The sequence below is a fragment of the Camarhynchus parvulus genome, chromosome 3 (assembly GCF_901933205.1).
Source record: "Camarhynchus parvulus chromosome 3, STF_HiC, whole genome shotgun sequence".
In the NCBI taxonomy this organism is placed as follows: Eukaryota; Metazoa; Chordata; class Aves; order Passeriformes; family Thraupidae; genus Camarhynchus; species Camarhynchus parvulus.
Window position 1 is genome coordinate 99360670 of NC_044573.1, and position 24868 is coordinate 99385537.

At 38.7% G+C, this 24868-nt stretch overlaps 1 protein-coding gene across 3 annotated transcripts in view; it reads right to left on the reverse strand.

Annotated features, from left to right (window-relative positions):
- MDN1 (midasin AAA ATPase 1) overlaps positions 1 to 24868 on the reverse strand; it is a 92314-nt gene that overhangs the window by 19607 nt on the left and 47839 nt on the right. For all 3 annotated transcript variants that reach the window (XM_030945989.1, XM_030945988.1, XM_030945986.1), the window contains exons 48-78: positions 24628 to 24830; positions 23288 to 23508; positions 22174 to 22287; positions 21235 to 21367; positions 20452 to 20561; positions 19666 to 19799; positions 18899 to 19059; positions 18470 to 18590; positions 17157 to 17367; positions 16784 to 17015; positions 15853 to 15979; positions 14806 to 14976; positions 14450 to 14664; positions 13969 to 14350; positions 13677 to 13786; positions 11898 to 12594; positions 10771 to 10932; positions 9802 to 10075; positions 8599 to 8834; positions 7856 to 7951; positions 7522 to 7616; positions 6727 to 6851; positions 5505 to 5651; positions 5110 to 5219; positions 4593 to 4666; positions 4210 to 4405; positions 2588 to 2744; positions 2291 to 2437; positions 1748 to 1874; positions 740 to 845; positions 71 to 186 (exon numbers count right to left, since the gene is read on the reverse strand). In XM_030945989.1, coding sequence (XP_030801849.1) covers positions 71 to 186; positions 740 to 845; positions 1748 to 1874; positions 2291 to 2437; positions 2588 to 2744; positions 4210 to 4405; positions 4593 to 4666; positions 5110 to 5219; positions 5505 to 5651; positions 6727 to 6851; positions 7522 to 7616; positions 7856 to 7951; positions 8599 to 8834; positions 9802 to 10075; positions 10771 to 10932; positions 11898 to 12594; positions 13677 to 13786; positions 13969 to 14350; positions 14450 to 14664; positions 14806 to 14976; positions 15853 to 15979; positions 16784 to 17015; positions 17157 to 17367; positions 18470 to 18590; positions 18899 to 19059; positions 19666 to 19799; positions 20452 to 20561; positions 21235 to 21367; positions 22174 to 22287; positions 23288 to 23508; positions 24628 to 24830 — 5510 coding nt within the window. The remainder of the gene's footprint in view (positions 1 to 70; positions 187 to 739; positions 846 to 1747; positions 1875 to 2290; positions 2438 to 2587; positions 2745 to 4209; positions 4406 to 4592; positions 4667 to 5109; positions 5220 to 5504; positions 5652 to 6726; positions 6852 to 7521; positions 7617 to 7855; positions 7952 to 8598; positions 8835 to 9801; positions 10076 to 10770; positions 10933 to 11897; positions 12595 to 13676; positions 13787 to 13968; positions 14351 to 14449; positions 14665 to 14805; positions 14977 to 15852; positions 15980 to 16783; positions 17016 to 17156; positions 17368 to 18469; positions 18591 to 18898; positions 19060 to 19665; positions 19800 to 20451; positions 20562 to 21234; positions 21368 to 22173; positions 22288 to 23287; positions 23509 to 24627; positions 24831 to 24868) is intronic.

Here is a 24868-nt window from a genome sequence, read left to right on the forward strand (position 1 = left end):
CTTCCTTGAACTGATTTGCTTACTGTCAAAACTTCTTGCCAAAAATTAAACATTGGAAGATGGAAAATACCTGAGTAAGATCCACTGTTCTGTCAGTGCAGTAAGAGATCGCCTCTGTCTCACAAGCATCTGCATGAGGTGTGCAGTGAACCCTTTGCAGCGTTCAATGCTGCCCAGTCCAATATCCTAAACAAAACAGAGACGGAAAAGGTGAGAGGGAACAGTTAGATGAAGAATGAGACAACAGCAGTCTGTGTGCCTCCATTTCACTGAGCAGGCTGTCTGTTCTACTGGTTTTAGACCTATCTTTGGTCTAAAAGATTGAGTCTGTGTCTCTAAAAGAGACACAGACTCCTGTTATGCCCAATTATAAATATCAACTGATTTCTTCAAGAATATTGGACAACATTGGGATTATTTTCCTTACAAGTTTGGATTCAGCATTTCATGAGTTTCTGCATGCACAAAAATGAGGCAATTAGGGATCTGCTGGGATGAAAGATAATGTACACTGAACAGATCATTAACTTCTTTCCCTGAACCAATTTTGTCCCTACATAAAACAGCAGGTTTCAACACACTGCATTTAATGAGAGCTACGAAAGTGTCATATTTTAGTATCATATTACACAACACAGTGTTATCTCCTACCACTTTCTTACCACAAGGAAATTTCAGTCCAAGCTGGTAAAATGAAGCTAACAGAACTAAGATTCTGGTTTTTCTTTGCTGGTTTTACCTTGGCAGGTGCTAACAAGGCTGTCTGGAGCCGAGAGTGACGTGCAAGTGACCGATAGAAGTACTTCTGGCACCCATCCCAGGCAGAAGAAATCTCTGTCAGCAACCTGGCAGAGCACAAAGAAGTATGGTATTAAAAAGTACCTCAGCATGCTGGAGCCACCACATCAGCTCTCCAACCCAACAGTTTTGCCTGAAATTTGTTGTTTACAAAATGCATCAATCTTGCAATTCTTCATTTTATCTAAAAATATTCTAGTTTCAAGACAACATTTCATTTTAAAAATAAATTCTAAGAAAATACTAACCAATAGCAGCAAGATCACTATCTTTGAATACCATTTAATGCTTTCATAGTGATATTGTTTTTCTTCCCCTCATGCAGCTAAATCCAGCTTCATACAGAAGCCTTTCTTTTCACCCTGATACATAAACTAAACACTTACATCCCAGGACAATAACCAGCATGTCTCAATGATAAAAAAGCCCTTGTTGACAGAAAAACAGTTTTAAAAAAATCTGAAAAAACATCTTTCCCCTAAGAAAGCTTTTCCAGTAATGCACACTGAAGTATATGTGTTTGAAGTATATGTGTGTTCTCCTGAAATATCCCATTGTTTAATGAAGACAAAACAATGAAGAAATCCCTAAAAATCACAGCTCATCTTCAATAAAATCATTAGCAGTTTACACTCTAATAGACTGCTAGCAAAGCATCCCAGGCAAGGCTGGACAGTGGAGGGCTAACTGAAATCTAATTCATGGAAAGAATGAAACTGAGGGTACCGTTGGTAAAGTGCAAATATAGAAAAAAACCCCAAAACCAAAAAACCCCCAAATCCTTGCTCAGTTGTACATACCAAACTGAGATGTAATGGGAGGAAGGGAATATGCAAAATCCTAAATGAATTACTGTTGAAAAATCCCAGTCTAAATCAACACACCGTAAATTCTATATATTACAGCTGCAGTTCACCCAGTCTGAGGGTGAGAAGCCCGGGCTACATACGTGGTGTCCAGCTCATGTGTGCAATCCACGGCAGCCAAGGCACTGCGCAAGTCTAGCGGACGGAGGTACAGAACTTCCTGGCAGTCTTCTGAGCGGGACCAAGACAGACCTTTCCGGTATGACAAACCTGGAACGGTATTCCAGCACACACCCTTTGATGCCCTCGTTTTTGGTATGAAAAATGTCACTCACACAGTTGGTAGTAAGACATCAAATGTTCTTATTTTGACAAGTCTTTGAACATGCTACAAGCTTTGTAATGTAAGAACACATTGTAGCTGAGCTATCTTGAGCTGAACATAGCTGAACAACACAGCTGAAGTAAGACTAACATAGACCTGTGTACACTAAGGACTTTTCACAGCCCCATGTCCTTTAAGAAAGCTGAGTTAGGGATCATTTTTAAGACACGAAAAGGCTGATAAATGAGGAGAGTAAAGGTGTTACCTTATATTATGGTAGGTTTAGATGTATTGGCAAAGACAGTAAAATGCTTAAGAACTCTGTACTTTTAAACCAAGCCCATTTTTAGTGGAAGCTCACCTGTTTTAGCAAGGCTTTTAAAGAGATCTGACAATGCTCGTTGCTTTTGCATCTGAATATGCTTTGCCTCTGATTTCTGCTTCTCCTTAGTTGCTGTCTGATCAAATGTTAAATTTTGCAGTTCAGCTACAGAAACAATAATACCACCTGTATAGAAGACAGCAGACAAACGTATGAGATTTAAATTTTCATGTATGCAAAGCATTCTCTAGGAAGATATATCTGCGCTTTTTCCTGACTTGTTCCATTTATGTTAGAGAGGTCAATTGTGGTATGGACATCACAAGAAAACCTAACCTGTGAACTGGTCGAGATTTTCCACCAGGTTTAAGAATGAATTATTTTCTGTAACTGCTGTACACATTTTCTTCATTTTCTTTGTCAGCTTAGACAGACGATACTGAAGAGATTCTGTATGAAATGTGATGACACCCTGACATTCTGGGAGTGCCCTCTGAAAAAAAAAATGGAAGAAAATTATACACAAATATTTAAAGCTCTCATTTGATCCCTAGGAGTAAATTGCTTTAAAAAAGGGCTCAATTCTGCATTTATCTGAAACCCCAAAACATGTTCATGTGATTCTTTCATCAGTTCAGCAGCAACACTTGAGAAAAATCGTAACACACGTATGTCAGGCAGGCATTATTTTTGAACAGTCAAGTGAATGATGCTATGATCTCACTGTCTTACATGTTTGTCATTACCGCTATGAAAAAAGTAATCACTACTTCAGGTCAGCTTCCTCTACCTTCCAAGTTTAAAGGCATTAACCTAAATCACTAATGCTCCCAGGGTGTCAGGTAAGAACACCTTCACTCACTTTCCACTAGACAACAAAAACAGTGTGCACGTAGAAATTATTAAATAACGGAATTAATTCCTCAGATATATAAAGCTTTTCAATCTTTTTTTTGGTTCAATTTCTTTTGTTCAATTTCAATTGTTTGCATGCGTCTTCTTTAAGGAATGAAGACAACATGGAGCTGCAAGAAGTGAAACCAATAACTCTGTTAACTATAAGTAACAGGCTTACAAATCACCCACTAACAAACAAACCCCTCAATCAATCAAATACATTAGATTTGCATTAAATTTCTGCCTCCTTGCTCTACCCTCCTGTACAGGACATAAGTAAGATCAGCCCTGCTCCTGGTCTGAAGAAACAGAACAAACCTGAGGGTAACTCAGCATTTCCCACTTATCACCAAATTCTGATGAGTTATGATTGTCTCCTTGCATTTTGTTAATAAAAACTAATGACATGAATAGGAATCTCTTTCAGGAAGAAAATTAGCTGACTTCCTCTCTGAGCTGGGTAAATTATTTAGAGACAAACTAAACTGAGACTCTCTGGAACACAATTTACCATACATCAGCTTGTCCAAGGCAAATGTTCACAGTCCACAAACTGTCAGTCAACAGCAAACATATGACAATGTAGTACATTCCCTTATCAGTATCCAAGCCAAAAGTGATTTCATATTTAATCAGACCTCATACACACACAAATCCTACAGCTACATCATTATTTGTTTGGGTCCTTGTTTAGAAAAAAAAAGGGGTAATTATAATTTCAACTCCCAGGCTGTTTTAATTCACTAGTAGAGAAGTAACAAATTGCTGCAGACACTATGTAAGCAAATGGGAGATGAGATGTGTAACAGCCTCATCTCTGTGTATCAGAGCACAGATATAGTGCCAGATCAGTACAGACCATGCTTGTCATCCCATGCTGCATTCCCACCCATCTGCAGTGTTGCATAACACTGAACACAAGTAAGATCAAAAAAGTTTATGATATATTCAACAGATATGACACTTACATAAGACTTTCCTGCATTAATCAGTGAAAAGCAATGTATAGATGAGAACAGAGAAACTGTTCTTCCCACACTTAGAATAACTAATTCAGTCACCTTGGTAACATCTGTTCTAGCAGACAGAACCTTTCTCAATGTGTTGTTTAGCCTCTGAATTTTGGTTTCTCTGTCGTCAGACTCCTCTTGCTTTTGCATGCAGTCCAGCTGCTCTTCCTTACCAATCTCCACCAAGGCAGGCTGACACGGCTCATCCAGAACAACTTCAAACTTCTTCATGAATTTAAAGAGAGTTCTAATTACCAAATGAAAGCAAAAAAATTACTGTGTTTTGTACTCCTGGAAATCTCTCAGCTGCTGGAAATAAATGTTTTCTCTGTGTTATGAGAAGAAACATTTCTGCATTCAAATGTAACATCATAGAGAAATCATCTAGAAGGAAAGTTTCAAAAAGGGGAGCTTTATTTTAAGTTCTGACTTACCTGCGTATTTTTTCAACTGATTGCTTTATAGCCCAGAAGCTGACATCATTCCACCTGGAAATCTTCACAAATTCCTATTAGGAAAATAAATAATCAATGGAATTATTTATGTAAATGAAATTAACTATTCCCACATCAAAGATAATCTTTAAACCTTATCAGCTATGATGATCTGGTAGCCTTAAAATGCCAAACATTTTAGTAAGTGAGCAAATTATTGCACAGGCATCGTATTAACATAATATTTGCACTGCATAAAAACTGCTGCATAGCCAGATGTTGTGAAATGAACAGGGGCTTCACTCCTGGGTAGAAACCTTCATGGATAAATGGGACTGATCAAACATTAAAGCTTTCAGTCAAACCCTCCCCCACCTCAAGAATTAATTCTTGCCAAAGAAAATGTTTAGTAGGGATTTCAGTGGCCAACAGAACTATTACAGACAATTCAGGTACTATCTGCTCCACTGTTCCTTTGGTTAGACTGATACATTGTCTGAGCCAAGTCTCCTTTTACCTTAAGTTCCTTTTCTATGGGCTGACGAAGTTCAGTGATTTTGGCCTCAACACATTCTGAAAACTGCTTATAGTAATTGTATAGATTCCACAGGATGCTGCACAGAACATCTAGAAGGGTGAAGGGATAGATAACAACAACAATAATCATCATCCTTCTTTTTACAAGAGGGCATTTTTCAGTATCATTACCATAAATATACCCCAGTTCCGTTTGGAAGCTTAGCAACACCGAAAGATGGGGTAAATTGACCAACAGGAAAACAGTAAAACAGCTCTATTGGCTTGTGTTCTATTTATGAGCCCAGTGACCTGTTTGCAAAGTCTGCAACACCTGATGGCTGAATACTGGGATGCTGTATAGGTAACTCATCAGAGGTAATGCTAACAACTTACCCCTTTCTGCTACTTGAGGCATCAGCAAGACATGGCAGTGGAAAACCAGCAGTGTTTGGAGCCGTGCCTGAAACTCTCCCAGAGTAGAGCCTTCAATGAAAGCCTGTAATGTGCTGACCAGTGTTTTCAGATCCATTTGCTCAGCTCCTGAACATTGCACCGGAAATTCAGAAAGAAAGTGAGAGAAAACAAAAAAAACCCTATAATATCCACTTGAAAATTGTTGTCTGGTCTTTATAACTTCCAGTTAAACATTGGGTCTCAATTAGGAAAAGTTCAAAACAAAATAGGAAAGGGGCAGAGAGGGGAAGAATTCTGATTTAATAAGAAGTGAAATTAATGGACTCCATGCTAGAAGAAAGGAAAAGGAACAAGAAACAGCATTAAGATAGTGACTGCGAAGGTCACTTATATGCTGAACTCCAGAATCCATTGAGTATTTACAGAATACTTGCTATTCTCTATGAATGAATGGCTTCTTCAGTCATGATAAGCAACAGCACAAAGAAGTCACTGCCAGTTCCTTAACTGCTCGAAGTCACGAGGACAGAAATAAAGCAGAATAATCTGGTAGAGAATACAGTCCCTTTAGGGTATTATCTGTGGAAAAAGACATGTAGTCCTCTTCGAGATGTAATATAACTGAAGGATCTGAAGCTCATCAAATGCATTAAGTAGTCATGGGAGTGGAAACTTGGCCTCAAGCTAGAGGATACTGCTTTCATTTTTACAATTCCATTAAATTTGGGAGAGGCAAGGTGCTGCCCCTCATTCCCCTATTTTATGTAACATGAACACGTGCAGACAGATTTGCTAAGAACAGTATGTACCAAAACCTACTTTAAGAATTCTTTAGGCTTTATACAGAATGTATGAAGGTGCCTTTTCCAGTTGCAGATGGAGGCCTCCTACCCTCCAAATCTGTTTGAAATGTTTGTATGTGCATGACATACAGCTATCACAATTCTACTTTCTTTTAGATGCTTTTTACAGACATCTTTTCTTTACATCACAACACAGGCCCTATGAGCCACAAGTGGTTTCAGAAACATATATAAAGTTCACTGCATATGGAAAACCCCACACAGTCATGGAATTTACTGTAGGGCAAAGAACTCTACCTGAAAGTGCATTGTCAAATTCTGGCATTTAGGACACTGTAATCATACATCCTTAGTAACTACTTAAACTGCATCACATTTATTTTAAGGCCAGCACTTACCTTCTGTGTTTGCCTCTGTCTCTTCTTGAACATACTTCTCAATCATCTGATAGATTGAGAACCAGTGCTTTGTGGATTTCTCCACATGCTGCTTCATAATATTGTCTAAACTTACTGACCAGCAACTAGAGACAACAGGAAAAGGGAGAGATAAATCAAAAATATCATGGGTACTTTGGGTTCAAAACAACCAAAATTTGTTTTCTGTTTCTATTAAACTAATGGAAAATTTAGCAGGATGAAAGAACCTGCACATAAGCTTAATACATACAATCAATTTCTGAGGATCATTGTTTTGCTACCATTGTTAAATATGAAAGAAAAAAAGAGAAGGTAAAGCAAAATCCATCAGAGGCAGGTTTCATAGTTTATTTTCTCAGAAATTGAGGCAGACTTGTGGAATTCCTGATTGTGACACACTGTGGCTATAAAAATTTTACATGGTCTTAAATGGGAGACTGGACAGTAATTTTTAAGGACAATTTAAGGATGGTTATTAAACAGACAAAACCCTACAGGCTCAGGAAACACTTGGATGAAAACAGAAGAGCACTGGTAAAATATTGTTTCTACTTCTCCTGAGGCAAAAACATAGAGTCACCACAGCCTGGACATGCTCATTCTGATCCATTACAGCTCCTCACTAGTGGTCTCTTTCCCTCACATATTTTCACCACGACAAATACACAGAAGCATGTTCCAAAATTAAGGCAATTCTCTATTGGAGTGTGTCTCCATGTGGAGATGACAGCTTACAGTATCTAAGGAAAAGCAGCATGGAAGGACAATCCTTACTTCAACTCCAGTCTGCGCCACTGAATGATCAGTTGTGTGACCAGATCCAGGTGCTTCCGCAGGGACAAGGCCCGGCTGGCGTTCTCCTCCCAGTCCTAGAAAAGAAAAATTCCCCTTCACACAAAGGCAGAGATTAGTCACTGCCTGGCAAAACTCATTGCATTACTCTGGATTACTGGGCTCTTGCTCTTTAAACTTTCAGCATGGAGCAAGTTACTTTCCCCAAATCCTGACAAGCAGATAGCTTTCGTGTACTGTGTTTGTAACATGGTACCAAATATAGGTAAGGAAACATAAAATAAAGAAATGAACTTTATCTTAGACTTCTTCTTACCTGTGCCTTTGCAAGAAGAATTTCCAAGCCATTCAGAAACTTGGAGAGAGGACTAGAAAGTGGAAAACTCCGGATTCTGTCCATCACAACTAACAGCTGCAGAACAAAACCAAAAACATTCAGTAGCTGCACTTCAACAGAAGAAGCCATGAAATTCAGGTAATTTCTATGAGCATAACTGACCCTCACAAGAGATAAGAATTTTTTTCTTTTTTACACATTTTTAAACTGTTTTCTCAATTTAGTATAAGATCACTGGGAGTTCAGTAAGGCCAATGCACTTGAGGAAGGCAGCACAAATTACCTAAGGCCAAGAGCTCATCTGGAATCTGAGTTTCTACATTACCCCACGAAATGTAACCTGAAGACAACATAGATGCTGTAAGAGGGACTAAAAATAATTATTCTAAAGCATTATGAAAGAAAGAACTTCAGAAGAAAACTGAGTAGAAGCAGCAAGACCTCAGGGATCTTTGAGCTATGGCAGACTGAAGACTGCTTAAAACTCTAACTTCAGACTTGACAGAATTCCACTTAACATTTCATGATTAAAATAGAACAGCTGTAATACATACAGCAAAATCTATACTTCTTATGAATAAACAGGTATGACTTCAAAACATCTGCATGAGTAATACAACATCTGTGCAAGCATATCAATGTGCATGCACATTACTATGCATATCTATACACATATTCACACATAAATGTAATCCTAAAATGCTTCAAGTATTTATTTTTACCTGCACAAGTACAGGATGCTCTGGCCATTCCTGCAGTAGCCCATTTATTTCTTTAGCAAAATTGTCAAGTACAGGTTGGCACTGTCGGACTTGCTGAATATTGGGATGCTGATAGAAGTCATATGGGCCATCTTGCTGCAGCACAAGATCTGAAGTCACTTCCTCAAAAAAAGTATTGTGAAGAAGAGTGCTCAGCAGAAGTTGGCTTCCCAACAGACTGTCATTCATTTCAGCACCTAGGAAACAAGTAAGGAAGGCATCACACATGCTATTGGTTCTTTTTCCAGTTGAATAGATGAAGTTAGGGGTTTTTTCCCACCCTGTATCCCAAGCCTTAGCATGTTATCTTTTACAGGGATATAAGACTATACCACTGGAACAATGAGATGGAGTACGGAACACAAGACATACTTAAGAGTTTATATTCTCTATTTTAACAGATTTTTCTATGAAAGTACAAGGAGTGTTATAAAGACAGGTTGTAATCCTGTCAGAAGAACAGATTGTCTGTATATAAATTTACATCAAGGAGATACTACTATAAAGCAAGGCTCAGTGGAAAAGTAATCCAACACACAAAAGTAATCCCACATACATTATGGCTCAGGTGCAACACAAAAATAAGGTATGGTAGAAACAACAGCCCTTACCCACTTCATCTTAATTGCACACACGCCTAGATCAGAACTGAAATACATAGCTGTGCTTTAACAAGTGATGATTCTGAGTTCTCACATATTGTTTAAAAAATTTACACATCAAGTTTTTGCAAATTCAGGGTGGGAAAAAACCCCCATGATACCTTTTTTCTTTTTACTTTATATACATAAGCTAAATTTAAAACAAATCTTTAATGAACTTCATTGCAAAATTTACTTCTGTGGAATTTCTTCAAGTGCTTTATCTTCCACAGGACTATGAAGATCTTATGATCAAAATTTCACTCAGTAGTCAATACATTTTTTAAACTGTGTTGGTCTTCTGTATTACCAAATGGAATTTAAAAAATGCATAGAAGAATAAAAAAATCAAAGCATTCCACAAGACAATTCTGAACATGGGACAAATTCTCTGTGAAAAGGATTTTCTGTTTTGTGCATTTTCCCCATAACAGGTGTGTTTCATGACCTGTAATGTGATTATTTTGAAACAGCTCTTTACAAATCTAAACCAGCATATCTGAAATACTGCTAGCAGTCTTACCAATTAAAGGATAGAATTGTGACACCAGGCATGCACCAGTCTGATAGCAGGAAATAAATGTACTGAAATAATGCTTGGCTTGATGAGAAGGCAGACTCTGTTGATACCACAGGGATCGAGAAAAGTTTAAGCACAACTGCTGATGAACCTTCATTACTGTTTGCATGGAGCTCTTGGACAAAATGGCTCTGTCAACTTCCAGCTGGTCTTCCACTGGATCTTCAGTTTCCATTTTTTCTTCTAAGCTTGGCTGAGCTGTGATATCTTCAAAGTCCTGCAAATTACATGATAATCAAAAGTAAATTTTAATTTCTTCCTTTAATGTCTCTTCTCTCTACCTCCTCTTTTGCTTTTTTTGGCGTTGCAATGACATGCTAATGATTTGCAGCTGGTACCATATAGACAGACTGCCAGTCTGAAACTGAACACAGGTGTACAGAACATTTCAGGGTGTAACTACAGCAGGCAGGAGTGCAGTACAGTGATCCCTGGGCTGCTGCCAACTAAACTCCTTTGCAGAAAAAGCAGCAGCAGCAGCTGTGTCTGCTGATAAACCACGTCAACACTGCATGGTCACTTGAGTACCTGAACCATTCTGTCCCAGCTGCTTTATTTAATCAAGGAGATCAGCCTTCTCCACCTATAGTAGAACCTCAGATGACCTTACTTGCTAAACAAACAAATTCCAGCTTTTTACAAGTAACTGTATTATTGTTCAGTTACATAATTTGGGATTATTCACCCAAACCACAGTACAGTTCAAGCCTGGAAATTAATCCCAAAAACATTTTTCAACCAGAAGGTAAAATAAACCACAAGCAAATAACTGAATACCTATCAAAATCTACCCGAGTTTGGCTTTTGGTTGAAGGAAAAGCTGCTTCATTCCTCATGTCATTTACAGCATTTATTTTCAGGAGCAACTTCAGATGTAATTTTTGTGTTTCTTAACAGAGTTACAGCTATTACCTTTTCATGAAAAGGAAATCTCCTCCTGAATTCTTCTTCTTCCTCTTCTTCCTCACTCCGTCCTTTCCCGTGGCTTTTACTCCTGTATCTGTACAGGCTGCGTTCCATTGCCTCCTGCTCCTGGGCATGGCGCTCCTGCTCATCCCATTCATTTACAATTGCCTAAGGGAACACAAAGCAAGATGCTTCTACACAAGTTAACACCTAACATCATCTCCTATTCCATCAATGGGGCAGCATCTCTTTTGCTTGGCTCTTCCCTCCTCTGTGGTCTACAACAGTAGAAATCAAAGCCATCTAACATTTGTGAGTTACCCTCTTAACAAGCTAATGAGGAAAATGTAAAGACAATACACAACAGAGTACTTGACCAAGTTCTAATCTCCTTTCTTAAACATTTAAAAAAGAAATTCTCCACAAAGTTAGCATTGGGGTGCATTTTTTTGTGTGTGTCCACCTTTGGGTTTTGTTGCTTGGGGTTTTTCTTACATAAATAAAATCTTTACTAATTATTACAGGCTATTGTTTTATGCCTTGATAAATTCAAACAAGTTAATCCAGTATACTAGATTATCTTTTACAATTAATTGGGAAAAAATTAGAAGATTTTAAAGAACATCATACCAATAATTATCAAGATAAGGACCTCTAAAGATCGTCTGATACAACCCCTATGCCATGGGCAGGGACATCTTCCATTAGACCAAGTTGCTCAAAGCCCCATCCAATCACTCTCAAACACTTTCAGGGTTGTAGCATCCACAACTTCTATGGACAACTAGTTCCTGTGTCTCACCATACATATTTCCCAACAATTATTTTCATATCCAATCTAGATTTACCCTCTTTCAGTTTAAACTCTTATGCCCTGTTCTACAAACCTTGGTGAAAAGTCTCCTTCCCTCCTTTTTATAAACTGAAAAGCCACAACAAGGTCTCCTCAGAGACATCTCTTCCCCCAGCTGAACAACCTCAACTCTGCCAGCCTTTCTGTCAGCCTTTCTTCACAAGAGGGGTGTTCCAGCCCCATGATGTGGCCCTCCTCTAGAGCTGTTTTAGCAGATCCATGTCTTCCACAGGGGACAAGTTCAGAGCAAGACTCCCAGTCATGGGCATCCAGAGCTTACCCGACACAGATGTCTGAAGAGCTGCAGAGATTTCGGGTCCATCTCTCCTCTGGATAGTACGTGGCATTGAAGATGCAACAAAGCATTCACCAGGAGCTGCTCCAGAGTTGGGGAAGGCTGCTCAGCTCCCTCAGATCCTCCCTCAGAGTGCTTCAGAGAGAACTTTTTAAGTCCATTAAGTACCCCAACTGAATTCACTGAGCATAAAATTTCTGCCCGAGCAAAGTAAGTGGGAAAGGCCCGGCCAACAGAAGGAAATGCCAGCAAAGAAGTGAGGAGGTTGCTGAGATCAGCTGGGCACACAGAGCTCTGCAGCACTGCGCTCGCTTCACAAGCCACTAATCGCATGCCGTGCTGCAGCTGCACGATGGCAGCCTGGAGGGGAACGATGGCATCAGGGAACACAGCATACTCCTCTGCCAGGTGTTTTCTGAACTGATGGTGTGATTGTTGCCACGATGCCTCTTCATTTAACAGGTTCTGTACAGCCTGCAGTGATTTAGGTCTCTCTCCACGGAGGAACTGCAGGAGGCGGGCTAGAAGGTCTTGGACTGAGGAAACCCGCGCTATGCTGCTGATGTACTGGTGAGCCTCCTGGTACAAGCAATCATACAGAGGAGCTGGAGGCCTGAAGGCCTTCCTTCTAGAAAGACTGCTTATTTGTTCCTTCAACCTTTGCATTCTTTCATGCAACAGCCTGTTAAGAAATAACATTGACCAATATAGATATGGGAATATTTTTCATACGAACTTGTTTAAATAGATCTAACATAGCAGTTAGATACAGGAAAAGAATAATCAGAAAATACTCTGCTATTTTGTGTGAAACAGCAAATAAGGAAAAAACAAGGGACAGCCTTTTAGCCCACAGATGTAGATTTCTTCTCTCCCTGCCACTTCAACAAACTTCAAGTACTTTTTTCTTGCTACCTGACAGTTCTGTGAGCTTTAAAAAAAAAACAATATTACCACAAGCAATTGGTAAAACTCAGCCATTCAAAACCTGCTTTCAATTATTATAACCTCTTTAAACAGTAGTATGGAACTACCAGATCCTCTACATGTATAATAATGAAATCAAAAATTCCTATTGAAAGTGGAAAATAAATAATAATAGACAGTTTCTATCTTCACATACACAGAACACACTTGGAAGGCTGCAGAAAGGAGAAAGCTCTCCTTAAAATTTCCTCAAGTTCCTCTGATAAAAAAGAACTACATAAAGCCCCAAACAAAATAACAGTGGCTACAGATTCTGAATATCAACAGTGTACTCTACTCTGTGTGGTAAGAAATTTAATTCATCCACTGCAACACAAGCAAAGGCTATTGCTAAAATACACATATGTAGATTTCCCCCCAGTAATATAGCTGAAGAAGTTTGCAAAATAGCACTGGCACATATAATGGCCTTGAGAAACTACAGTGATAGATAATTCATCTCACTTCAACTGATTGATAATATTGTCACATTTAAGGAAAGTACTGTAATTTAAATGTATGGCATTGTTTTTACTTCTGGTTTCAACTTCATCAATATATGATGGCCACGGCTTTAATTGTTCTATTTTCAGCAGTACAAAGTGTAAAGACAATTCCTTACTGCAAGTAAGGAACACAGCTGCTTGTTCTCTACCACCTCAATATGTAAATTGATACTTTAAAACCAGCAACTCTAGTTTCTACAGAAAAAAAGAAAAATTGTAAAGCTTCAGACCCGGAGCACACAAAGATGACATGTCCACTCTAAAAGAGATGGGTTCAGTGCCTGGGTGTTACCTGATATGGGGATGAATATAGTTGCTGACTGTTTCATCTTCAATACTTTTTCCTGTATGCAGCTGACATGAAAAATCATGTGTTTTCCATTCACACTCCAGCTGGTATAACTAAAAAGGAAAAAACAAGCCATTCACAAAAGTTCTTATTTTAGTAACCAAGGAGGTACATCAACTTCTTGGACATTAGAAGAAGTTCTTACTGTATAGTTTAAAAATCATGACCAAGCCAAACTCCTCTGCATTGATTTTATACATAATAAAGGTAAAAGCCAACCTGGCTTCATACTCACCTCTTCTTTTGAGTACTTGAGCTTGTATTCTCTTTTAACAGCTGGATCAAACCTGGTCTGTGGAATCCACATCTGGATCTGCACCAAGCCAATGCTCACCCAGAGGCTTCCTCGCCAAGCTGTCTCAGGTAACTCCTGAAGCCCTTCCCCATAGAACTGATGCAAGCAAGTGAGCAGAAGGAACAGGAATTCTTTAGGAAGTAATTCCTGATCAGTGATGCTTTCAAATATCTTGAGAAGGTACTCATATGCAACAGGATCCTTGAGGTAGAGCTTCTCACAGCACTCCAAAAATTCTTCTTGCAGATCCACTGGAATCAGATCTACCAGGGCAGAGAGCAGTCTGCCTAGCATTATTCCTTGCAGTCTAGCATCTGTGTGTCTGGAGAAAAAGGAATGAGAAAATGTTTACATACAGTAAGCAACCTTCTGTAACATGCTTGATTTAAATAACAGATATGTGGAAGAGAGGTCTTAATACCTAAAATCTGCTACTGAAGAGACAGCCAGGTTGGTCCACAGTGCTGTGCTGACTTTGTGAAGCTGCTGTGCTCTCTCCATCCATTCTCCCAGTGTTACATGGGATGATGACAAGACAGGAAGCCCACTCACATCCCACTGGCTTGTCTTGCTGCTGCTAGTTAGAATTTCAAAGAAGCACTTTGAGAAAACAGCTCGGGTCAAAATGCCTGGGCCCTGAATCAAGAGATTAAGAGTTAGATCATTCAGATGCAACTTGCTCTGACTATGCTAGAACTTACAATATTGCTTTAGAAAACTTGAATTAGTCAACAAGAGCATTCAGCCTAGAATTTGATTAGGTCAGAAGAGACAAACCTTCATAGAATGGTTCACATGGGATTTAGAGAAGTTGTTTTCCTCTGCTGCAGGCAGTGGCCTCCAAGTCAACCAGTAATCTGGGTCTGTGGTGAAAGTACTGCTCCAAAAGGATGCTAACACAGCATTAACTAGCTGAGATGACAGAAGAGACATTTCTTCAGGGGATATCTAGGGAGAAACAAAAACCTAGAGGTGAGAACAATGTACAGGGAGCAGAAGAGAATTAAGCACACATATGTACAAAGAAAGTATGATTCTGTTTTTCAGTAGGGATAGTCCAAGATACTCTCCAAGAATTCACATAGCATTTGCTTGCATCTCCTCAATGAACAGTAAACTTCCTGAGGTCAGCACTGTCTCCTACCTATGAAATATGAAGCATGTTTACAGAGCAAGTTGTTAGAATACAGCCTGCAGTCTGTGACTGTGCAACCTTTTGTTGCAATGCACAAGGGTGCAGAGGCATGAAACAGGTAAAGCCATCCAATACTCTGCTCTGAAGCATTTAAGGTGAACTTGTGTTTTACTGTGCTTTGTGGGAACACAATCACTGTATCATAAATATTAAGCAGAGTTACTCAATGTTCTACAGAAAATGAATCAAGTAGCTTTATCAATCTGTTTGATTTGCAACAGAACTAAAAAAAATTAGAGGCATGGGAACAAAGGAAAGCATTTTTCAGCATAAAATTACTTTGAATACATAGATACAACCAGGCTGGCACCTTCCATCCAAACAATTTCCCATTAGGTCACAGATGGATGTATGGAACAATACTACCAAACAAAGTCATACAAAACTATTTTATTGAAGACTTTGTTGTATTTTATCTTTCAACTTTGTGTTTTAATTGCATTTTCTGAAGGCTCACAGTTAATAACCTTTCTTGTTAAAAGAAGGAACAGCTTTTGTCAGACAGATGTAGAAAAACTGCATGTCAAAAATCTTAAGTGATATACATATTTTGAAGAACCTTTGAAAACTTCAGGAAGATTAATTAAACTAAAGATCTGATTAAATTAAATTAAAATAAAACTTCTTACTTCATTAAGGTGCAACAAGTGCCACAGTCCAGAGAGATGGTGAGAAGCAGCTGGTGTCAGCTTCAGAGAAAAAGCTATGAACTGAGCTAGATCTGAACAGATGCTTAAGTCTTGACTACACTTCTTCCTGTAGCAGGTAAAAAAATTACAACCTAAGCAGTGCTTAAGGAGGGTACATGAAATAAATCACTTGGATTGTAAAACAAATTAAGAATGGCAAGCAAAGTCGCCAAAAGGTTAAAATGACAGTATTTCAAATGTTGGGGAAGAACAAGCACTCAAATAATATTCAAAACACTTGAATCCTTCAAAGCTAACAAAATCTAAACAAAAGGGGGAAAAGCGTAAATGTCCTGTAGCCAGAAGCTCCACACTGAGCAAAACATAGAAAACATTTGGGGACAAACCATTTTCTAGCTTTACAGCTTTTGTGAGAAGTCAGAACTTTGCTGAATTCAAGAGTGAACCAGTGATTCTAAGAGTCTCATGACACAAAAAATTACTTTCACTGAAATCCATAAATGAATAGCTTTCTTTTAAGGAATGGTAAACCAGACTAAAAATAAATACACTTGGCCCGTTAAAACAACACTAAAGCTTCTTAAATTAATAATGTTAATTCAAACTATGATTCTATGTGTGTATAGTTTACACAAAAGGAAGCATGCATGCCAGCCTACTTTATCTCCAGGTCTAATTCCGTTTTTCTGCAGTAGCCCCCAGCAATACAGTATAGACACCTTCTGTTGGTTCCTGATACACATATATTAGTGTGCTGCATAGATACATATGCACATACACACAGGTGTAGATAAATTACAAACATACAGGTTTACATGCAGATGTAAAGCACCAAAGTTACAGCTTCTAGCTAGGGATTCAGAATATCATGAAAGGAACACAGGAGTTCTTTCTCCAAACTTCTTCTTACCTTCTTGCACAAGCCTTGGCCACATAATCTGCTGTTAGTTTGTACTGCCAGAGCACCCCTATGTATTCCATTGCAGGCCACAGCTGAACCTGACTGCAGAGCTGGTTTAGCAGGGCAGGATCTAACTGGCTGGAGATGGTGTCTTGAGGAAGCTTTTCTTCTGAATAACTGTATGTGACTCCTTCTGCTTTCAGCTGTGAATGCACAGCTTTCAAAAATATCTGTAGCTGATCTGTTTGACAGAATAAAAGAGGCACATAAATGTACATACTATGTTTCTTGTCAGTGAACATTTAACATCCTTTCCATCTGTGTACAAAAGAATAGAGATGGCAGAAATCATCCTGCTGGGCTCTTCACAAGTGTCACCTACCCAGACTAACATCTTCTAAATGATTGGCTCTTATTATCAGGCCATCAGCTTGCAGCAATGCTTTCTTCATCTTCACTCCTGTGGCAGCAATTTTCACACAGCACATTTTTTCCTGCCATCTACTGTCTCCACAGGCCAATCTTAGCTCCAAGATGTTCAGTGGTTTGCTGAGAGCTTTTAACTGAGAAAAACATTCCATGCCCAGTTTATCCTGGAAACATGAGAAAGACAATTTGTTTCAGCAGTGCTAACAAAGCCACAAACAAGATTTGTGACTGCAGACAAAACTAAGATTTCAAATGCACATGCATACAACTAAAGTACAAGCATCTATAACAAGCCTGCAACAACAGCCTAAAAATAATCTTTTAGTAGCCTGACTCAATACAGCAGGAAGACAGAAATTAACACAGGTAGCTACAATTCCTCCTTGTCAAGTTAGGGTTTTTTCCCCTTCATGAAGAAACTACATAGATCATGCAGACAAATAGTACTTCAACTGGGCAACTAATCTAAATCAAGGCCAATAAATACACAAAATAATAAAAAATACCAGGAGCTACTGTCACTTACAAGAAATTATAGTTTACACCTTCAATTTAAATACATTTGGAGGTTTAGATATATTAGATGCATTTGGGTGCCTAAATACATTTGGATCTTTCCAAATTCTTAGTAAGCACTGAATGTTCACCAGAGTCTCATGAAGTAACTGTGCATTTTTTGATAGCTGAGTATCCTTGAGAGAGAAGGTCATAAAAACCTAGGTCTAAGCACTAGTGACTAATACTACTGCACATGTCCACTTGTGCACTGCTTTTAAACAGGGACTTGTGTTCTTCAGAAAATTGACTGAAATATTTTTTGAAAATTGAATTACAACAAATTTTGAACTGTCAAATTTAAGAGGCCTTGTTTTGGGAAGTCATAAGGCAGCCCCATCTTATGCTGTAGAAAAGGAAGAGCAAAGGCTGTTCTAAATACACCTATGTCCACTGAATAAACTAGTGGCATATTAATATTCACAAGCCTCCAAAGCATAGCAAGGAGTAATACTTTCATGCTCGGGTACCTCTTTCTATTAAGTAAATATTTTCTATACATAGCATAATAGTATAAATGCTATATCTGGATAACTGATATATTTCTCAAAAGATATGTACATTAACATGTGCTGATTTTTTTTAATCAATCTTGAAAATAGAAAAAGAATTGTGCTTTCTCTGTCCTGAAAAAGCAAGTGCTGTAAATATATTAAAGCCTATCTGGACATTGCTGGAAATACAAATCCTTTGCAAACATAATATTGATACCTTAAAAGGAAGGGGTCTTCCTAGAGACTTCTGTAGTATCTTCATACTGGCTGAATTACCAGCAGGATTGACCAAGCAGTTCTGAATCTGCTGTGAAATGGATTGAATTTCCCTGGAAATCCTTGTAGAGGAAAAAATAAAAAAAGGGAGGGACAGAGGGGAGGAAGAAAGCCCACAGTTAACAGAAGTTTGAGAAACAAGACACAAGGATGTATAAGGATGTATAAGTATTCTTTTACTAAAGGGGTAAAAATTCTAGATGATCATTTGAGTAAGCAGAAGCACACAAAGATTTAAAAAATAAACTATGTTATTTGCATCACTAATGGAACATGGGACACCAATCTAAACAATGCTTAGCAGCTATAACACTACAGAAAAGAGTAATTTATACAGCTATTTAACAGAAACAAATCAAAAGCCACTCACTTGTTCTGGTCTGACCCAATAAGCATCTGAGGAATTCTGTCAATGAGGTGTTTCATGACCCAGTGCCAGTGCAGAGCCAGGAGTGACAACCCTGGCGAATCCACGGTGACAGAGTCGGAGACGGCCCAGAGCCGGTCCCGCCACAGCGAGCAGCACAAAACCTAGAACCAGCCAAGGGGGTTACAGAGTTACCCCTGCCACAGGTTACACAACACTTCCTACTTCGAGCAGGAGAAAAAGCAAAACCACCACCACTTGTATTAACTTCAGAATCCCACAACGTTTTGTATTTAGTGCTACACAACCAGGACTCAACTACAGGTTCTCTGAAAATACCACACCAGCAAGGGGAACAACAGCAGCCAAAACCAACCGATCCCTGCAACAAGTCTATAATGTCAAGATTTGAGCAAAATGATATTCATGGTCTGAAAAGGGAAAGGGAGAAGTGAACCACCTCTGTGGCCTGCATGTCAGCTGTCTAGGTTCACACAGTCTTATCACAGATAGAAATGGACACTCTGTTTATCATCAGTGGAGAGAAACAGGCACTCCTACAGCACACTTCATGCCATCCTAAGCAGGTATTAGAGGGCACAAATACAGCCACTGAAACAAACATGATTGTTTGCCTACTGTTAGGCATATTCTGAATACAAACAGAAGCACTGCATTTTATTTCATGGCCCCTGAAACTAAAAATAGTGTTCTGCACATAATCTCATTTCACTTGATTTCCATAAATGTACTGTGCAAAGTCTACTCACATCATGTGTGTCATCGTCACTTAAGGCCACCTGAATAGACTTCACCCAGTGAAGCGCAAATGCATCCCAAAGTTCAAAGAAAGCAGCAAGGTTGACCACGACTACATGAGGAAGACTGTTGTAACTTCCTGGATCTGAGGTTTGGGGAAGAATAAAAGAAAGGCAGAGACTGAATATTCCAGCCACATGTCACATTACACATATGTGTCAACTTCTGATCACTAGAACCTCTCTGTGATTGAGAAATAAACCACAACCTGAAAAGATCCAAGAAATGAAGCAATAAAAGTAGCCCTTCATTATTTTCACAATTCTCTGTTACCTCTATGCATTTTATACATATATTAAAAACCCATCATGAGGGATTTCTTGGACAATTGCTTCTATGCAGAACACTAACTTCATCACTAAATTTTACCCTTTGTTTTAGAAGTAAAACTTCCTACTTACATAAAACAAAAACACATCTGAAGAACTTGGTTATTCTTGTTAGGTAAAGATAGAACACTATTCCAGTTTCTCTCCACTGTTATTCTTCAATTTGGTTAATTAAGAGAAAAATCATAATACTGATTACCTCATAAAGGCAGGACATAAATAGATACCTTAGGTATATCTAATTTAAGAACAGTGTCTTAGATACCACACTAGTCCTCATTTGACTGCTTTACATTCACATATTCTTTCTTTGCATACCATGTTTGAAGTACACATTTCATAACAATGCAAATGATCCATATTTCAAATTGACTACAGAACCAAAAGGAACAGCAAACATCAACCCACTTTTGTGGAAATCTAGAGACATTCTTAAGGCACTGTTTCTTGGCTTCTTGCTGGCAATCAAACTCTTCTCAAGGTAACTTCTCTTTTCTCGGTCAAGAAATAACACTGCCCTGAAGTAAAAATAAAGTTGTTATCAATCCAGTACTGTTTAAAACCTTGGCCTTATGAGAATGGTGAACTACAACATGGCATTTGAACTGCAAAGTGACATAATATAGCCAGTGTATTATGGAAGAAGCATGAGGTGCAACACAACTAATTGCTTGAATATGGTTTCTGTAGAAGCAAGTTTCACAAGGAGCAGATTCCTGACTTCACCAGGAAGGAAAAACCAGTGAGCTGCTAAACAGATACAACACCACATCCTGTAGGATGTGAGCAGCTGCTTTCTTACACTTTAACTTCAAAATCTGTGCACTTGCTAATCTTATTAGGAAAACCAGTCAAAATCCAAAAGCAGGACAACTATTTAAGTTTTGTCAGAAATCTCACACTGCTGCTTCTGCCTCTTTAATGCTTTATCCCACAGTTCTGATTTTTCCTTGAAGTACTGCAGCCTGTATGGAATGCTGGGAGCTCTGTTCCTATATTAAGTGATTGTGTTGAGTATGCATCTACAGAAACCAGAAGCAAAAAATTTAAATACCTGTACAAAAACCTCTGCTTGATATTTTTGACCACACCTATCAAAACCTAAAATCACACTTGGCAGACATCTCAAGTGTTTACTGAGCACTGGTTACAGGCACTGGGCACTCTTTACAAGGTTTTTTTGTAACCCACCGATTTGCTGCAGACTTCAAAAGCATAAGAAGCTGGTCTGTGTGTTCCATTTCTGTATCAAAGTTCATAGAATTTCTAATGATCTCCAAAAACTGCATATTCCATCTTGGGTCCAGAGGCATCACATGTTCATCTGGAAAGGCAGACAAGACAGGACAGCAGTGAAACATCACTCAGTTCTCTTCTTGGTCCCCCTGCCTATGCAAGAACATTAAGGAAAGAAAGAAGCAGCCTAGGAGGAAGGCAGTCAAACTGTCCCACTCCAGATATCCAAACAGAAAAGCACTAAAGCTGACTGCAGGTTCTGTAAAACAACAGCGACAATAAATTAAACAGGGGATAGAGCACCCAAACAGAGCTTGGAAACTAAGTCTGGCTCACAGTCCAGGCAAGACACCCAGGACTATCCATAAAAGGCCCAGTGTCACTGGATGCAGCTTTCATGCACCTAACAAGCTTGGAAAAGAAGCCACAGGTCTGAGCTCCCCACAAAACACCAAGGGAGAATTACAGGCCAAGCCATGGGTTTCAGATGGGCTAACACAAATTCTGAGGAAAAAAAAAGACCAGGGTGCCTAAACTATAAAGTCAGAAAGGCAGTGAATTTTTGAATCACTCTTCAGATCACTCCGAGCTGTAGGAATACATCTGAGTCACAGATACACAGCCAGGACTCATGGGGAGAGCGCTCATCTCTAACTTGAACAGTATGAATGCATTTAATGCCATATTTGCCGTTCTAGACAGCAAGAATGTTTGTATTTGTTGTAATTTCTTTTTTATTTGTTTGTTTTCTTTGTTGTACTTTCTTTTATGACAAAGGCAACATATATTTAGAATTTAGCCTTTGTTTTGCTACATATATTTCCTAAGGGTTGCAGTGCGTTCAGAGAACAAATAAAGGAAGCGATATCTTACATCCATCTTTTTCAGGAGTACCTGTCATAGTTGGCTGTAGCAACTTGATCATGTTACTGACTCCAGATGAGAGGGGACTGGCATAAAAACAACCAAGGGCTACAGCACCTGCTTCCAGCTGAATCCTCACTGAATCTGTGGGTGAAGAGGGGAGAACATGGGCATAAAAGGGTGTTTAGTACAAATCAAGAAAAATAACTTCAACTGAGCCAGCACAAGCGGACTGAATCAAATCTGTGCATCCACTTTGGATATTCTGGTTGGTCATATTTTGTATTGGCTCCAAAAGGTCTTAAAAGCACCAGAATGTCACAGCTGAAGACATAAATCTTGTAAGGAGTTCTAGTTGAACTAGTGATACTACATGTATACTAGTAAAATATGGTTTGTTAAAATCCATGAATTTATACCTTCAGATCTTCCTCTCAATACATCTATTTATTTTTTGAGGGGGTGTATTTTCTTTACAATAAGGAAAAAAAAGAGCACACTTTTCATTAATTTTTTACATATTTTCCACTATACAGACCTACTTGCCTGAAAAAACAGCAAAATAAAGAGGAAACAATTAATATAGGGACAGCATATCTGAGATTTCAGTCCATAGAAGAAAGCTGAATGTGTGAATTATTTGGACTAATGGCTGCCTAAATGCTTCATGAATTTAATGTGATTAATTCTGTAATTAACTGAATAGCTTATCTCAGCTATTATCCTGAATGTTCAGAAAACACTGCTTCAGGAAATCTCAGTTCTGCAGTTTCTTGGCTTTCTAAGCATTTGTATTTTAGCACCAGATACACAGAAGGCATTTGCTTGCTTTCACTATCACTAAAAGAAATAGTGAAAAGGCATATTTGCTTACACAGATGAAAAACTGATCCAAAAGTAACTAATTCAGAAGTGGCACAAGTTATACACATGGTTGAATAATAAAGGATAATGTTCGGCCCAAATCTCCTTACTTCCCTAACATGCACAACCTGTTTCTGTCCCTCCCTGGAGCCTCCATGCCCTTGAATTAGTGTGGATAGTTGAGAGTCTTCATAACCCATAATTTGGAAAGGTCTGGATCTTTTCATAGAAGATTTAACATCTCAGCCCTAAGACAAAACTAAGTTAAATGATTACCTACCAAGCACCTGTGGCAGATTTTTGGCTAAGGAGTTAAGCCATTTAACTCTTAATTTCCAGTCTTGATTGGTTGCCTTTTCTATGAACAATTTCACTGAAGCCTGGAGCACCTCCATTTCGTCCATCCAGTTTGCATCTATCTCAACAGCACTGAACTTGAGACTCTCGGGATTTGTGGACTGCAGAACTTTCTTAAGATCTTGCAGAGTCACTGGTAATGTCCTGAAACACAAACAAGTTCAGCAATCAAGGGCTTGAACTGCCAGATCCAGGAAAAAATATATTTTGCAGGTCAAGCTATGCAACCATCTTTAGGCATCAGTGTAGCAATGCAATGATCTTTCCTCCATTATTTCGCTTTAAAACCAGTTTCCAACTTCAAATCAGCTGGCAGTGTCTACTATTAGGAGCTCACTGCTGCCAAAAATTCATGCACTAGCTCAAGCGAATATGCACAGAATTTCACTGAGAAGTTCTAATTGATTTGTGCACCAGAATGATATGTAAAGTTAAATTTAAAAAGACAAAGATAGGAAGTGTCATTGAGTAAAAAAACAACAAAACCAAACAAAACCAGCAAACAACACAGCATATTGCTAAGAGTTTACAATTCCAACTTTTTATCTTACTACAAGCTTCCACACTTGTTTCACTGGAAGCAACCTACACTACCTACCTGTATACCTATTATAATCCACAGTAGGTTATTAAGCAAAGAAGGCAGAAATGAAGTTTTTGCACCAGTGTTGTAAAAACTAACAGTTATATTGCACGAGAAATCATTAGAAAATTCTTTCATATACCCCCTGCACAGGGCCTTCTGCTTCTTTCAGACAGCTCTGTCTGAAGAAAGAAATTTGTGGTTTTACCTGAAGCTACTGGACCTAAAATTACTGATGAGTAATCGATTACATGAAAACTAGAAATCCAGAGAATCATTAGTGTACTTTGAACTAGTTCAATGCTCAAGTTTTTTAAAGCTTAGAAGGAAACTGAAGGAAGAAACTTTGGTGCTCTTATTACCTACTAAACCAGTGTTTGCATTCACGTTTTCTGCTAAGCAACTCTCAAAATGAGTCAAATGCACTTACTGAAGATTAAGAAGTCAAGTATTTTGAATGTATTTGGAAGACTTAAGAATAAGGCAGTAAATAATTGAACTTTCATTTGCAGTGGTTGTATGCAAGGTAAAAATAACAGGAACACAGAGTATGACAATCACAATCTCTACCTGCACAGTTTGATGAAGACAGGATTTTGCAATAAAAAATGACATGCCATGAATAGTTCACATATATGGTTTCTCATTTACTAGACCCAAAAAAAAAGTTTCCTGCCTACCTGCAATTTCTGAGGTTTAGTCTATGCAGACAGTACATCAGGAGCTGTCCATCACTCTGGACTGTGGAAAGGAGTGAGTCCTCAGCTGCAAACAGACCCGAAGGCAGGGAGTCTGGCCACAATCCCACTGCCAGCAAGGACTCACCCCAAGTGTCAGGGGAAGCCAGAGAGGAAGCATGCCTCGTAACCAATTCTAATACAAGCTACAACAAACAACCAAAAAGCAGTTTAGAGTCACATT